The 12,577-nt window shown below is 40.2% G+C and overlaps 1 protein-coding gene across 1 annotated transcript in view; it reads right to left on the bottom strand.

Annotated features, from left to right (window-relative positions):
* The window catches only part of CPEB3 (cytoplasmic polyadenylation element binding protein 3), a 422,665-nt gene that overhangs the window by 214,011 nt on the left and 196,077 nt on the right, over positions 1–12,577 (bottom strand). Inside the window, exons 5-6 of the mRNA XM_053692412.1 lie at positions 11,062–11,082; positions 2,731–2,751 (exon numbers count right to left, since the gene is read on the bottom strand). Of these exons, the coding sequence (XP_053548387.1) occupies positions 2,731–2,751; positions 11,062–11,082 (42 nt within the window). The remainder of the gene's footprint in view (positions 1–2,730; positions 2,752–11,061; positions 11,083–12,577) is intronic.

A 12,577-nucleotide genomic window follows, 5' to 3' on the forward strand; every position in this document is an offset into this window, starting at 1 on the left:
ATAACCCCTTTACAGTCCCTGGTATCTGCTTTGCTGAGACCCAACCAAACCCAAAGGGGATACGATACCAAATGACGCCTTCAGAAAGTCTTTTCTAAGTATCAGAGCTCCTCTCACATGCGACTGCATGCCATGCCTCTCAAAAACAAGTGCGCCACACCGGCGCGAAAATGAGGCTCTGCTTATGCTTTGGGAAAGCCCCAGAGAAATAAGGTGTCTAATACAGTGCCTGCCGATATTATAATATCAATATACCCAGATAAAATGATTCCTCAAGGCTAAATATGTTTTAAAACTGAATCGATTTAGCCCAGAAAAGTCTACAATCTTAATAAGCCCTTGTGAAGCCCTTATTTACATCGTAATAAACATGGCTTACCGGATCCCATAGGGAAAAATGACAGCTTCCAGCATTACATCGTCTTGTTAGAATGTGTCATACCTCAAGCAGCAAGAGACTGCACACTGTTCCCCCAACTGAAGTTAATTGCTCTCAACAGTCCTGTGTGGAACAGCCATGGATTTTAGTTAAACACTAAAAAACTCTAAGCCATCTCCGTGGAGATGTTGCCTGTACAACGGCAAAGAGAATGACTGGGGTAGGCGGAGCCTAGGAGGGATCATGTGACCAGCTTTGCTGGGCTCTTTGCCATTTCCTGTTGGGGAAGAGAATATCCCACAAGTAAGGATGACGCCGTGGACCGGACACACCTATGTTGGAGAAACACACTTTTTCTAACTTTGACCCCCAAAATCTGTTACACATCTACAACCACCAAAAAACACCCATGCTAAATAGTTTCTAAATTTTGTCCTGAGTTTAGAAATACCCAATGTTTACATGTTCTTTGCTTTTTTTGCAAGTTATAGGGCCATAAATACAAGTAGCACTTTGCCATTTCCAAACCACTTTTTTTCAAAATTAGCGCTAGTTACATTGGGACACTAATATCTTTCAGGAATCTCTGAATATCCATTGACATGTATATATTTTTTTTTAGAAGACATCCCAAAGTATTGATCTAGGCCCATTTTGGTATATTTCATGCCACCATTTCACCGCCGAATGCAATCAAATAAAAAAATTATTTTACTTTTTCACAAATTTTTTCACAAACTTTAGGTTTCTCACTGAAATTATTTACAAACAACTCATGAAATTATGGAATAAATGGTTGTAAATGCTTCTCTGGGATCCCCTTTGTTCATAAATAGCAGACATATATGGCTTTGGCTTTGCTTTTTGGTAATTAGAAGGCTGCTAAATGCCACTGCGCACCAACCGTGTATTATGCCCAGCAGTGAATGGGTTAATTAGGGAGCATGTAGGGAGCTTCTAGGGTTAATTTTAGCTCTAGTGTAGTGTAGTAGACAACCCCAAGTATTGATCTAGGCCCATTTTGGTATATTTCATGCCACCATTTCACCGCCAAAAGCAATCAAATAAAAAAAAATTGTTCACTTTTTCAAACTTTAGGTTTTTCACTAAAATTATTTACAAACAGCTTGTGCAATTATGGCACAAATGGTTTTAAATGCTTCTCTGGGATCCCCTTTGTTCATAAATAGCAGACATATATGGCTTTGGCGTTGCTTTTTGGTAATTATAAGGCCGCTAAATGCTGCTGCGCATCACATGTGTATTATGGCCAGCAGTGACGGGGTTAATTAGGTAGTTTGTAGGGAGCTTGCAGGGTTAATTTTAGCTTTAGTGTAGAGATCAGACTCCCACCTGACACATTCCACCCCCTGATCCCTCCCAAACAGCACTCTTCCCTCCCCCACCCCACAATTGTCCCCGCCATCTTAAGTACTGGCAGAAAGTCTGCCAGTACTAAAATAAAAGGTATAAAAAAAAAATAATAATTTTTTTAAGCATATTTACATATGCTGCTATGTAGGGTCCCCCCTTAGCCCCCAACCTCCCTGATCCCCCCAAAATAGCTCCCTAACCCTCCCCCTCTGCCTTATTGGGGCCATCTTGGGTACTGCCAGTACCCAGTTTGCAAATAAAAATGTTTTTTTTTTAATTTTTTACTATTTGTTTCTGTAGTGTAGCTTCCCCCCCACAGTCCAATACCCCACCAGCCAAACCGATCACCAAAATAAACATATTAACCCCTTTGATCCCCACTTCTAACAAAAAAAAATTCTGTAGCGTAGTGGTTCCCACCCACTCCCTCCCCGTGCACGCGCCCGCCCGGCCTCCCCGTGCGCGCGTCCGTGCGCGTCCCCCCGGTCGTCCCCGCCCCCCTCCGCATCACAAAGGCCATCGATGGCCGCCACCCACCTCCCACACCGGCTCCCACCCACCAACGAACGTAGCCGTTAATGTCCAGTGCAGAGAGGGCCACTGAGTGGCTCTCTCTGCACCGGATATCTACAAATGGTTATTGCAGGATGCCTCGATATCGAGGCATCACTGCAATAACCGGAAAGCAGCTGGAAGCGAGCAGGATCGCTTCCAGCTGCTTTCCAAACCGAGGACGTGCAGGGTACGTTCTCAGGCATTAACTGCCTTTTTTTTGAGGACGTACCCTGCACGTCCTCGGTCATTAAGGGGTTAAAGAGACAGTAAAGTTAAACTTTCATGATGTAAGCAACAACACTAACTGAACTAACTAAGAAAACTAACATAAAGAAGATGGCTGCTGATCATAGAGTTCCCTCCCAGCTCCAGAGTGTCTTTTCTTAAAGAAACAGTATACCACACATACAATTTTTAACAACTATCCAATGCACTTCTATTATCTAATTTGCTTTGTTCTCTTGGTATCCTATGTTATAAAGCATACCTAGGTAGGCTAAGGAGCAGCAATACACTACTTGGAGTTAGCTGCTGATTGGTGGTTTCACATATATGCCTCTTGTCATTTGCTTACACTGTGTTAAGCTAGTTCCCAGTATTGCATTGCTACTCCTTTAAAAGGACAGTCTAGTCAAAATTAAACTTTCATGATTCAGATAGGGCATGTAATTTTAAACAACTTCTATTATCTAATTTGCTCAATTCTTTAGATAGTCTTTGTTGAAGAAATAGCAATGCGCATGTGTGAGCCAATCACACAAGGCCTCTATGTGCAGCAACCAATCAGCAGCTACTGAGCATATCTAGATATGCTTTTAAGCAAGTGATATCAAGAGAATGAAGCAAATTAGATAATAGAAGTAAATTAGAAAGTTGTTTAAAATGACATGCTGTTTCTAAATCACGAAAGAAAAAAATTGGGTTTCATGTCCCTTTAACAAATGAAACCAAGAGAATCAAAGGGACACTGTACCCAATTTTTTTCTTTTGTAATTCAGAAAGAGCATGCAATTTTAAGCAACTTTCTAATTTACTCCTATTATCAATTTTTCTTCGTTCTCTTGCTATCAATATTTGAAAAAGAAGGCATCTAAGCTTTTTTTTTGGTTTCAGTACTCTGGACAGCACTTTTTCATTGGTGGATGGATTTATCCACCAATCAGCAAGGACAACCCAGGTTGTTCACCAAAAATGGGCCGGCATCTAAACTTACATTCTTGCATTTCAAATAAAGATACCAATAGAATGAAGAAAATTTGATAATAGGAGTAAATTGGAAAGTTGCTTAAAATTGCATGCTCTATCTGAATCACAAAAGAAAAAAATGTGGGTTCAGTGTCCCTTTAATAAAAACTATGTAATTAAAAAAAATAAAAAATAGAAAACGATCCAGTTTTTGGATCTGTGCAAATCCAGATTTTAGTGTGTTGCATTTCATAAGAAGAAATCGGACTCTGTAAAGAGCCAAATGCTGCTCTCGGACACCATCTTCGACATTCGTGACCTCACGAAAACTACAAATGTACATGACTAATTTTATCCCCTTAAATTAGTTTTAGATTTTGCCCTGGAACAATTAGATAAGATATTGTATAAAGCCTACCATAGACAGGAAAACATGAATGAAAAGCTGGAAATAATTAGAAAAATGCTATGTATTCTTCATCAAAAAAAAATAATACAATTTAAATAAAATGTTCTATTGATCAATATTAGCATTACGAAGCCCCGTTATCTGAAGACTCAAGTCTGGATTGACACCACCAACTAAAGAAAGAGGTGTGTTTTATCTAAGTATGCTGACGTTTGCTTGAAACTGCTACATACTATACAGTGGCTGATTAAATAAGGGTAAGCAGTGCATACGAAAAACATAATTTATGCTTACCTGATAAATGTATTTCTCTTGTAGTGTAGTCAGTCCACGGGTCATCCATTACTTATGGGAATATATCTCTTCCCCAACAGGAAGTTGCAAGAGGATCACCCAAGCAGAGCTGCTATATAGCTCCTCCCCTCACATGTCATATCCAGTCATTCGACCAAAACAAGACGAGAAAGGAGAAACCATAGGGTGCAGTGGTGACTGGAGTTTAATTAAAAATTTAGATCTGCCTAAAAGACAGGGCGGGCCGTGGACTGACTACACTACAAGAGAAATAAATTTATTAGGTAAGCATAAATTATGTTTTCTCTTGTTAAGTGTAGTCAGTCCACGGGTCATCCATTACTTATGGGATACTAATACCAAAGATAAAGTACACGGATGAAGGGAGGGACAAGGCAGGAACTTTAAACGGAGGGAACCACTGCCTGAAGTACCTTTCTCCCAAAAATAGCCTCCGAAGAAGCAAGTGTGTCAAATTTGTAAAACTTTGAAAAAGTGTGAAGTGAAGACCAAGTCGCAGCCTTGCAAATCTGTTCAACAGAAGCCTCATTTTTAAAGGCCCAGGTGGAAGCCACAGATCTAGTAGAATGAGCTGTAATTTTTTCAGTAGGCTGCTGTCCAGCAGTCTCATAGGCTAAACGTATTATGCTACGAAGCCAAAAAGAGAGAAAGGTAGCCGAAGCCTTTTGACCTCTCCTCTGTCCAGAGTAAACGACAAACAGGGAAGAAGTTTGACGAAAATCTTTAGTTGCCTGCAAATAGAACTTCAGGGCACGGACTACGTCCAGATTATGCAAAAGTCGTTCCTTCTTTGAAGAAGGGTTAGGACACAATGATGGAACAACAATCTCTTGATTGATATTCCTGTTAGAAACTACCTTAGGTAAGAACCCAGGTTTAGTACGCAGAACTACCTTGTCTGAATGAAAAATCAGATAAGGAGAATCACAATGTAAGGCAGATAACTCAGAGACTCTTCGAGCCGAGGAAATAGCCATCAAAAACAGAACTTTCCAAGATAACAGCTTAATATCAATGTAATGAAGGGGTTCAAATGGAACGCCTTGCAGGACGTTAAGAACTAAGTTTAAGCTCCACGGCGGAGCAACAGTCTTAAACACAGGCTTAATCCTAGCCAAAGCCTGACAAAAAGCCTGAACGTCTGGAATTTCTGCCAGACGCTTGTGTAGAAGAATAGACAGAGCAGAAATCTGTCCTTTTAACGAACTAGCGGATAAGCCCTTTTCTAAACCCTCTTGTAGAAAAGACAATATCCTAGGAATCCTAACCTTACTCCATGAGTAACTCTTGGATTCGCACCAATACAAATATTTACGCCATATCTTATGGTAAATTCTTCTGGTAACAGGTTTCCTAGCCTGTATTAAGGTATCAATAACCGACTCCGAGAAGCCACGCTTTGACAGAATCAAGCGTTCAATCTCCATGCAGTCAGCCTCAGAGAAATTAGATTTGGATGGTTGAAAGGACCGTGAATTAGAAGGTCCTGCCTCAGAGGCAGAGACCATGGTGGACAGGACGACATGTCCACTAGGTCTGCATAACAGGTCCTGCGTGGCCACGCAGGCGCTATCAGAATCACCGATGCTCTCTCCTGTTTGATCTTGGCAATCAGTCGAGGAAGCATCGGAAATGGTGGAAACACATAAGCCATGTTGAAGACCCAAGGGGCTGTCAGAGCATCTATCAGCACCGCTCCCGGGTCCCTGGACCTGGATCCGTAGCAAGGAAGCTTGGCGTTCTGGCGAGACGCCATGAGATCCAGATCTGGTTTGCCCCAACGATGAATCAGTTGGGCGAAGACCTCCGGATGAAGTCCCCACTCCCCCGGATGAAAAGTCTGGCGACTTAGAAAATCCGCCTCCCAGTTCTCCACGCCTGGGATGTAGATTGCTGACAGGTGGCAAGAGTGAGACTCTGCCCAGCGAATTATCTTTGAGACTTCCAACATCGCTAGGGAACTCCTGGTTCCCCCTTGATGATTGATGTAAGCCACAGTCGTGATGTTGTCCGACTGAAATCTGATGAACCTCAGAGTTGCTAACTGAGGCTAAGCTAGAAGAGCATTGAATATTGCTCTTAACTCCAGAATATTTATTGGGAGGAGTTTCTCCTCCTGAGTCCATGATCCCTGAGCCTTCAGGGAATTCCAGACTGCGCCCCAACCTAGAAGGCTGGCGTCTGTTGTTACAATCGTCCAATCTGGCCTGTGAAAGGTCATCCCCTTGGACAGGTGGGGCTGAGAAAGCCACCATAGAAGAGAATCTCTGGTCTCTTGGTCCAGATTTAGTAGAGGGGACAAATCTGAATAATCCCCATTCCACTGACTTAGCATGCACAATTGCAGCGGTCTGAGATGCAGTCGCGCAAATGGTACTATGTCCATTGCCGCTACCATTAAGCCGATTACTTCCATGCACTGAGCTACTGACAGGTGTGGAATGGAATGAAGGGCACGGCAAGCATTTAGAAGTTTTGATAACCTGGCCTCCGTCAGGTAAATTTTCATCTCTACAGAATCTATAAGAGTCCCTAGTAAGGGAACCCTTGTGAGTGGTAATAGAGAACTCTTTTCCACGTTCACCTTCCACCCATGCGACCTCAGAAATGCCAGAACTATCTCTGTATGAGACTTGGCAGTTTGAAAACTTGACGCTTGTATCAGAATGTCGTCTAGGTACGGAGCCACCGCTATGCCTCGCGGTCTTAGTACCGCCAGAAGTGAGCCCAGAACTTTTGTAAAGATTCTTGGAGCCGTAGCTAACCCGAAGGGAAGAGCTACAAACTGGTAATGCCTGTCTAGGAAGGCAAATCTTAGGTACCGATAATGATCCTCGTGAATCGGTATGTGAAGGTAGGCATCCTTTAAGTCCACAGTGGTCATGTACTGACCCTCTTGGATCATGGGTAGGATGGTTCGAATAGTTTCCATTTTGAATGATGGAACTCTTAGGAATTTGTTTAGGATTTTTAAGTCCAAGATTGGTCTGAAGGTTCCCTCTTTCTTGGGAACCACAAACAGATTTGAATAGAATCCCTGCCCGTGTTCCGTCCGTGGAACTGGGTGGATCACCCCCATTAGTAAGAGGTCTTGTACACAGCGTAGAAACGCCTCTTTCTTTATTAGGTTTGCAGATAACCTTGAAAGATGAAATCTCCCTTGTGGAGGAGAAGCTTTGAAGTCCAGAAGATATCCCTGAGATATGATCTCCAACGCCCAGGGATCCTGGACATCTCTTGCCCAAGCCTGGGCGAAGAGAGAAAGTCTGCCCCCCACTAGATCCGTTTCCGGATAGGGGGCCCTCTCTTCATGCTGTCTTAGGGGCAGCAGCAGGTTTTCAGGCCTGCTTGCCCTTGTTCCAGGACTGGTTAGTTTTCCAGCCCTGTCTGTAACGAGCAACAGCTCCTTCCTGTTTTGGAGAAGAGGAAGTTGATGCTGCTCCTGCCTTGAGGTTACGAAAGGCACGAAAATTAGACTGTTTGGCCTTTGATTTGGCCCTGTCCTGAGGTAGAGCATGGACCTTACCTCCCGTAATGTCAGCGATAATTTCTTTCAAGCCGGGCCCGAATAAGGTCTGCCCTTCGAAAGGAATATTAAGCAATTTAGATTTAGAAGTCACGTCAGCTGACCAGGATTTAAGCCATAGCGCTCTGAGCGCTTGGATGGCGAATCCGGAGTTCTTAGCCGTAAGTTTGGTTAAATGTACAACGGCATCAGAAACAAATGCGTTAGCTAGCTTAAGTGCTTTAAGCTTGTTCATAATTTCATCCAATGGAGCTGTGCGAATGGCCTCTTCCAGAGACTCAAACCAGAATGCCGCAGCAGCAGTGACAGGCGCAATGCATGCAAGGGGCTGTAAGATAAAACCTTGTTGAACAAACATTTTCTTAAGGTAACCTTCTAATTTTTTATCCATTGGATCTGAAAAAGCACAACTATCCTCCACCGGGATAGTGGTACGCTTAGCTAAAGTAGAAACCGCTCCCTCCACCTTAGGGACCGTCTGCCATAAGTCTCGTGTGGTGGGGTCTATAGGAAACATTTTCCTAAATATGGGAGGAGAGGAAAAAGGCACACCGGGTCTATCCCACTCCTTGCTAATAATCTCTGTAAGCCTTTTAGGTATAGGAAACACGTCAGTACACACCGGTACCGCATAGTATCTATCCAACCTACATAATTTTTCTGGAATTGCAATCGTGTTACAATCATTCAGAGCCGCTAATACCTCCCCTAGCAATATGCGGAGGTTCTCAAGCTTAAATTTAAAATTTGAAATCTCTGAATCCAGTCTCCCTGGATCAGATCCGTCACCCACAGAATGAAGCTCTCCGTCCTCATGTTCTGCAAATTGTGACGCAGTATCGGACATGGCTCTCGCATCATCAGCGCGCTCTGTCCTTAACCCAGAGCTATCACGCTTGCCTCTTAATTCTGGCAATTTAGATAATACTTCTGTCATAACAGTAGCCATGTCTTGCAAAGTGATTTGTAAGGGCCTCCCTGATGTACTTGGCGCCACAAAATCACGCACCTCCTGAGCGGGAGGCGAAGGTACTGACACGTGAGGAGAGTTAGTCGGCATAACTTCCCCCTCGTTGTCTGGTGATAATTTCTTTGCATGTAAAGACTGACTTTTATTTAAAGTTACATCAATGCATTTAGTACAACCTTCTATGGGGCTCCACATTGGCCTTCATACATAGTGAACAAACAGATTTATCTGTGTCAGACATGTTTAAACAGAATAGCAATGAGACTAGCAAGCTTGGAAAATACTTTTCAAATAAATTTACAAGCAATATAAAAAACGCTACTGTGCCTTTAAGAAGCACAAAAAGCTGTCACAGTTGAAATAACAATGAACCAAATTAGTTATAGCAACCAAATTTTCACAGTAAATGTATTAAGTTAGCAAAGGATTGCACCCACCAGCAAATGGATGATTAACCCCTTAATACCCAAAAACGGATAACAATTTAATAATTAACGTTTTTATCACAGTCAAACACACTGTCACAGGTCTGCTGTGACTGATTACCTCCCTCAAAATGAATTTTGAAGACCCCTGTGCTCTCTAGAGACGTCCTGGATCATGGAGGATGAAGTAGGAAGATTGTGACTGAATTTTTACTGCGCAAAAAAGCGCTAAAATAGGCCCCTCCCACTCATATTACAACAGTGGGGAAGCTCAGTTAACTGTTTCTATGCAGAAACAAAAGTTAGCCATGTGGTAAAAATCATGCCCCAAGTACCTCACAAAAAACGATTAACATGCCAGTAAACGTTTTGAACATACATTTTAAAAGTTATGAAGTGTTATTAATAAGCCTGCTACCAGTCGCTTTAACTGCAGTTAAGTCTTACACATTACTTCAGTATTAACAGTATTTTCTGAGTCAAATTCCATTCCCTAGAAAAATACTTCAGTGTACACACACTCCTCAGCCTAATACCAGTCGCTACCACTGCATTTAAGGCTGAACTTACATTACATTGGTATCAGCAGTAATTTCTCAGTCAATTCCATTGCTTAGAAAAATAATTTACTGCACAAACCTCGTTTGCAGGGGGGCCCTGCATGCTATTCCCCTTTTCTGAAGTTACCTCACTCCTCAGAATGTGCGAGAACAGCCAGTGGATCTTAGTTACGTCTGCTAAGATCATAGCAAACGCAGGCAGATTCTTCTTCTAATGCTGCCTGAGAAACAAACAGCACACTCCGGTGCCATTTAAAATAACAAACTTTTGATTGAAGAAATAAACTAAGTTTAAAAACACCACAGACCTCTCACAACGACCTATCTTTAGTTAGGTTGCAAGAGAATGACTGGGTATGACATGTGAGGGGAGGAGCTATATAGCGGCTCTGCTTGGGTGATCCTCTTGCAACTTCCTGTTGTGGAAGAGATATAATCCCATAAGTAATGGATGACCCGTGGACTGACTACACTTAACAAGAGAAAGACCAGTCTGGCCACCAAATGCGGGTAAAAAAAATTGCAACTAAAATTTTAAAGTTGCCGACCTGACTGGCAACCTGACTTTATTCATCTAACCATTTTTGGGCAAAGTGGAATATTGGCTTAATAAGAGTCTAGAAAATAGACAAACAACAATCTAAAGATATTTTTTTCCTAATTACAAAAACAGAGAAAACGCTAAATTAATAAATACATATATTATTCTGGGCCATAGTCTAATTTGGAAAAGTTGGAAGAGTAAAACGTCCTAAACATTAGCGGTTTTCTTGCATACCATTTACTATCAAATAATTTTTGAACAATTTAATATATCTTCTCGACTAAGTAAAAAAATCCAATAATTCTTTTATGAAATGGCTAAGAGTCATACTACTTCATCCAATGCCGATTCAATTTACGCTTAAGCAACAATTCCATAAATCAGAATATTTTGAATCATTAAAGGGACACTGTATCCCAAAAAATTCTTTCATGATTCAGATAGAGCATGACATTTTAAGCAAATTTCTAATTTACTCCTATTATCAAATTTTCTTCATTCTCTTGGTATCTTTATTTGAAATGCAAGAATGTAAGTTTAGATGCCGGCCCATTTTTGGTGAACAACCAGGGTTGTCCTTGCTGATTGGTGGATAAATTCATCCACCAATAAAAAAGTGCTGTCCAGAATACTGAAACCAAAAAAAAGCTTAGATGCCTTCTTTTTCAAATAATGATAGCAAGAGAACGAAGAAAAATCGATAATAGGAGTAAATTAGAAAGTTGCTTAAAATTGCATGCTCTTTCTGAATTACAAAAGAAAAAAATTGGGTTCAGTGTCCCTTTAATCTTAAGGAATAGCTTCCCAGTTGAATGGTACTAGATCCTATGTGATGGGTGTCTGGGGGGTGAGAGAGTGGAGCTTATTGTTTGTTTTATTTTATATATATATATATACACACACACACATACACAAGCACACATATACTGTGTATGTATGTATATATATATATATATATATATATATATATATGTGTATATATATATATACACATATGTGTATATATATATATATATATATATATATATATATATATATATATATATATATATATATATATATATATATATATATATATATATATATATACACACATACATACACACATATATACATATACACATGTACACATACAAGCATACATACATACACACACACACACACATCATCTGTTGGTTAATTCTGGAAGGGGGTAGGAGGGAAAAGTCACAAGGATGTTATAGTGATTAATGCTGGTTTCAATAACAGCTATTTTTTTTCTTTGCGTTTATGGATTTGTTACATTTAAGTAACCATAGATCTGACATCTAAGGATTTTGTATGTATTCATTTTGCCCATGGAGAAATGTATACAAAGCTGTAATTTGAATATTTCTCAGTTTACACTCGCAGGTATATGTATCATATGTTTGTATGATAACATCCCTTGTTGTGAAATTAAGAATATGTATAGGTTTTATTTTTTTTATTTTTGTGTTCAAATTTGGGGGGGGAGGAAAAAAAATCAAGAAAAAAGCTCAACAATGTTGATATATGGAGTTAACAGTATCTTGACGTCTGTTTCTATTGTTCTTTTGTATAAAATACTTAATAATTAAGTGAATATAGATCTGATGTAAATAGATCTTGAATGTAATTAGTATGCTCATGATAAACTTGATACAATGTTGTATCTTGTATATTCTTGTTCTCCTTTAGCTAAGGAATTGCACCATATGAAAGTATGATTATATCCATTGTTGTTTATAAAGAAAGATATAAAAAAAAAATAATAGTTAGTTAGTCATGGACAGCCGAAATTTACTGTTTTGCAGTTGATATTTTCTGTCATAGTTTTATTTTTAAAGTGGGGCTATGCTGCTAAGTTACTGGCAATGCTCAAATTTCATCATTGGATGCTGAGCTTTAATTTCAGATTAGCGTTTTGTGCAATGTGGAGATATTTTAAAGGTCAGTGAACCCATGATAATAATAAAAAAAAAGGAAGGAACAGACAGTATTAAAAAGAAAAGTGAGAGAAACCTTTAAAAAAGAGCTGGATGATAAAAGACAATGGGCAAAAAGAGTGTGGCTGTTCTATGAAAGCTCATAAGCACATTATGCTGTGTAGTGTATGCCACGACTTTTAAAGGGACAGTCAACACCAGAATTTTTGTTGTTTTAAAAGATAGATAATTCCTTAATTACCAATTCCCCAGTTTTGCATAACCAACACAGTTATAATTATACACGTTTTACCTCAGTAATTACCTTGTATCTAAGCCTCAGCAGACTGTCCCCTTATTTGGAGTTCTTTTGACAGACTTGCAGTTTAGCCAATCAGAGCTGTCTCCAT

This window comes from Bombina bombina, chromosome 9 (genome assembly GCF_027579735.1).
Source record: "Bombina bombina isolate aBomBom1 chromosome 9, aBomBom1.pri, whole genome shotgun sequence".
In the NCBI taxonomy this organism is placed as follows: Eukaryota; Metazoa; Chordata; class Amphibia; order Anura; family Bombinatoridae; genus Bombina; species Bombina bombina.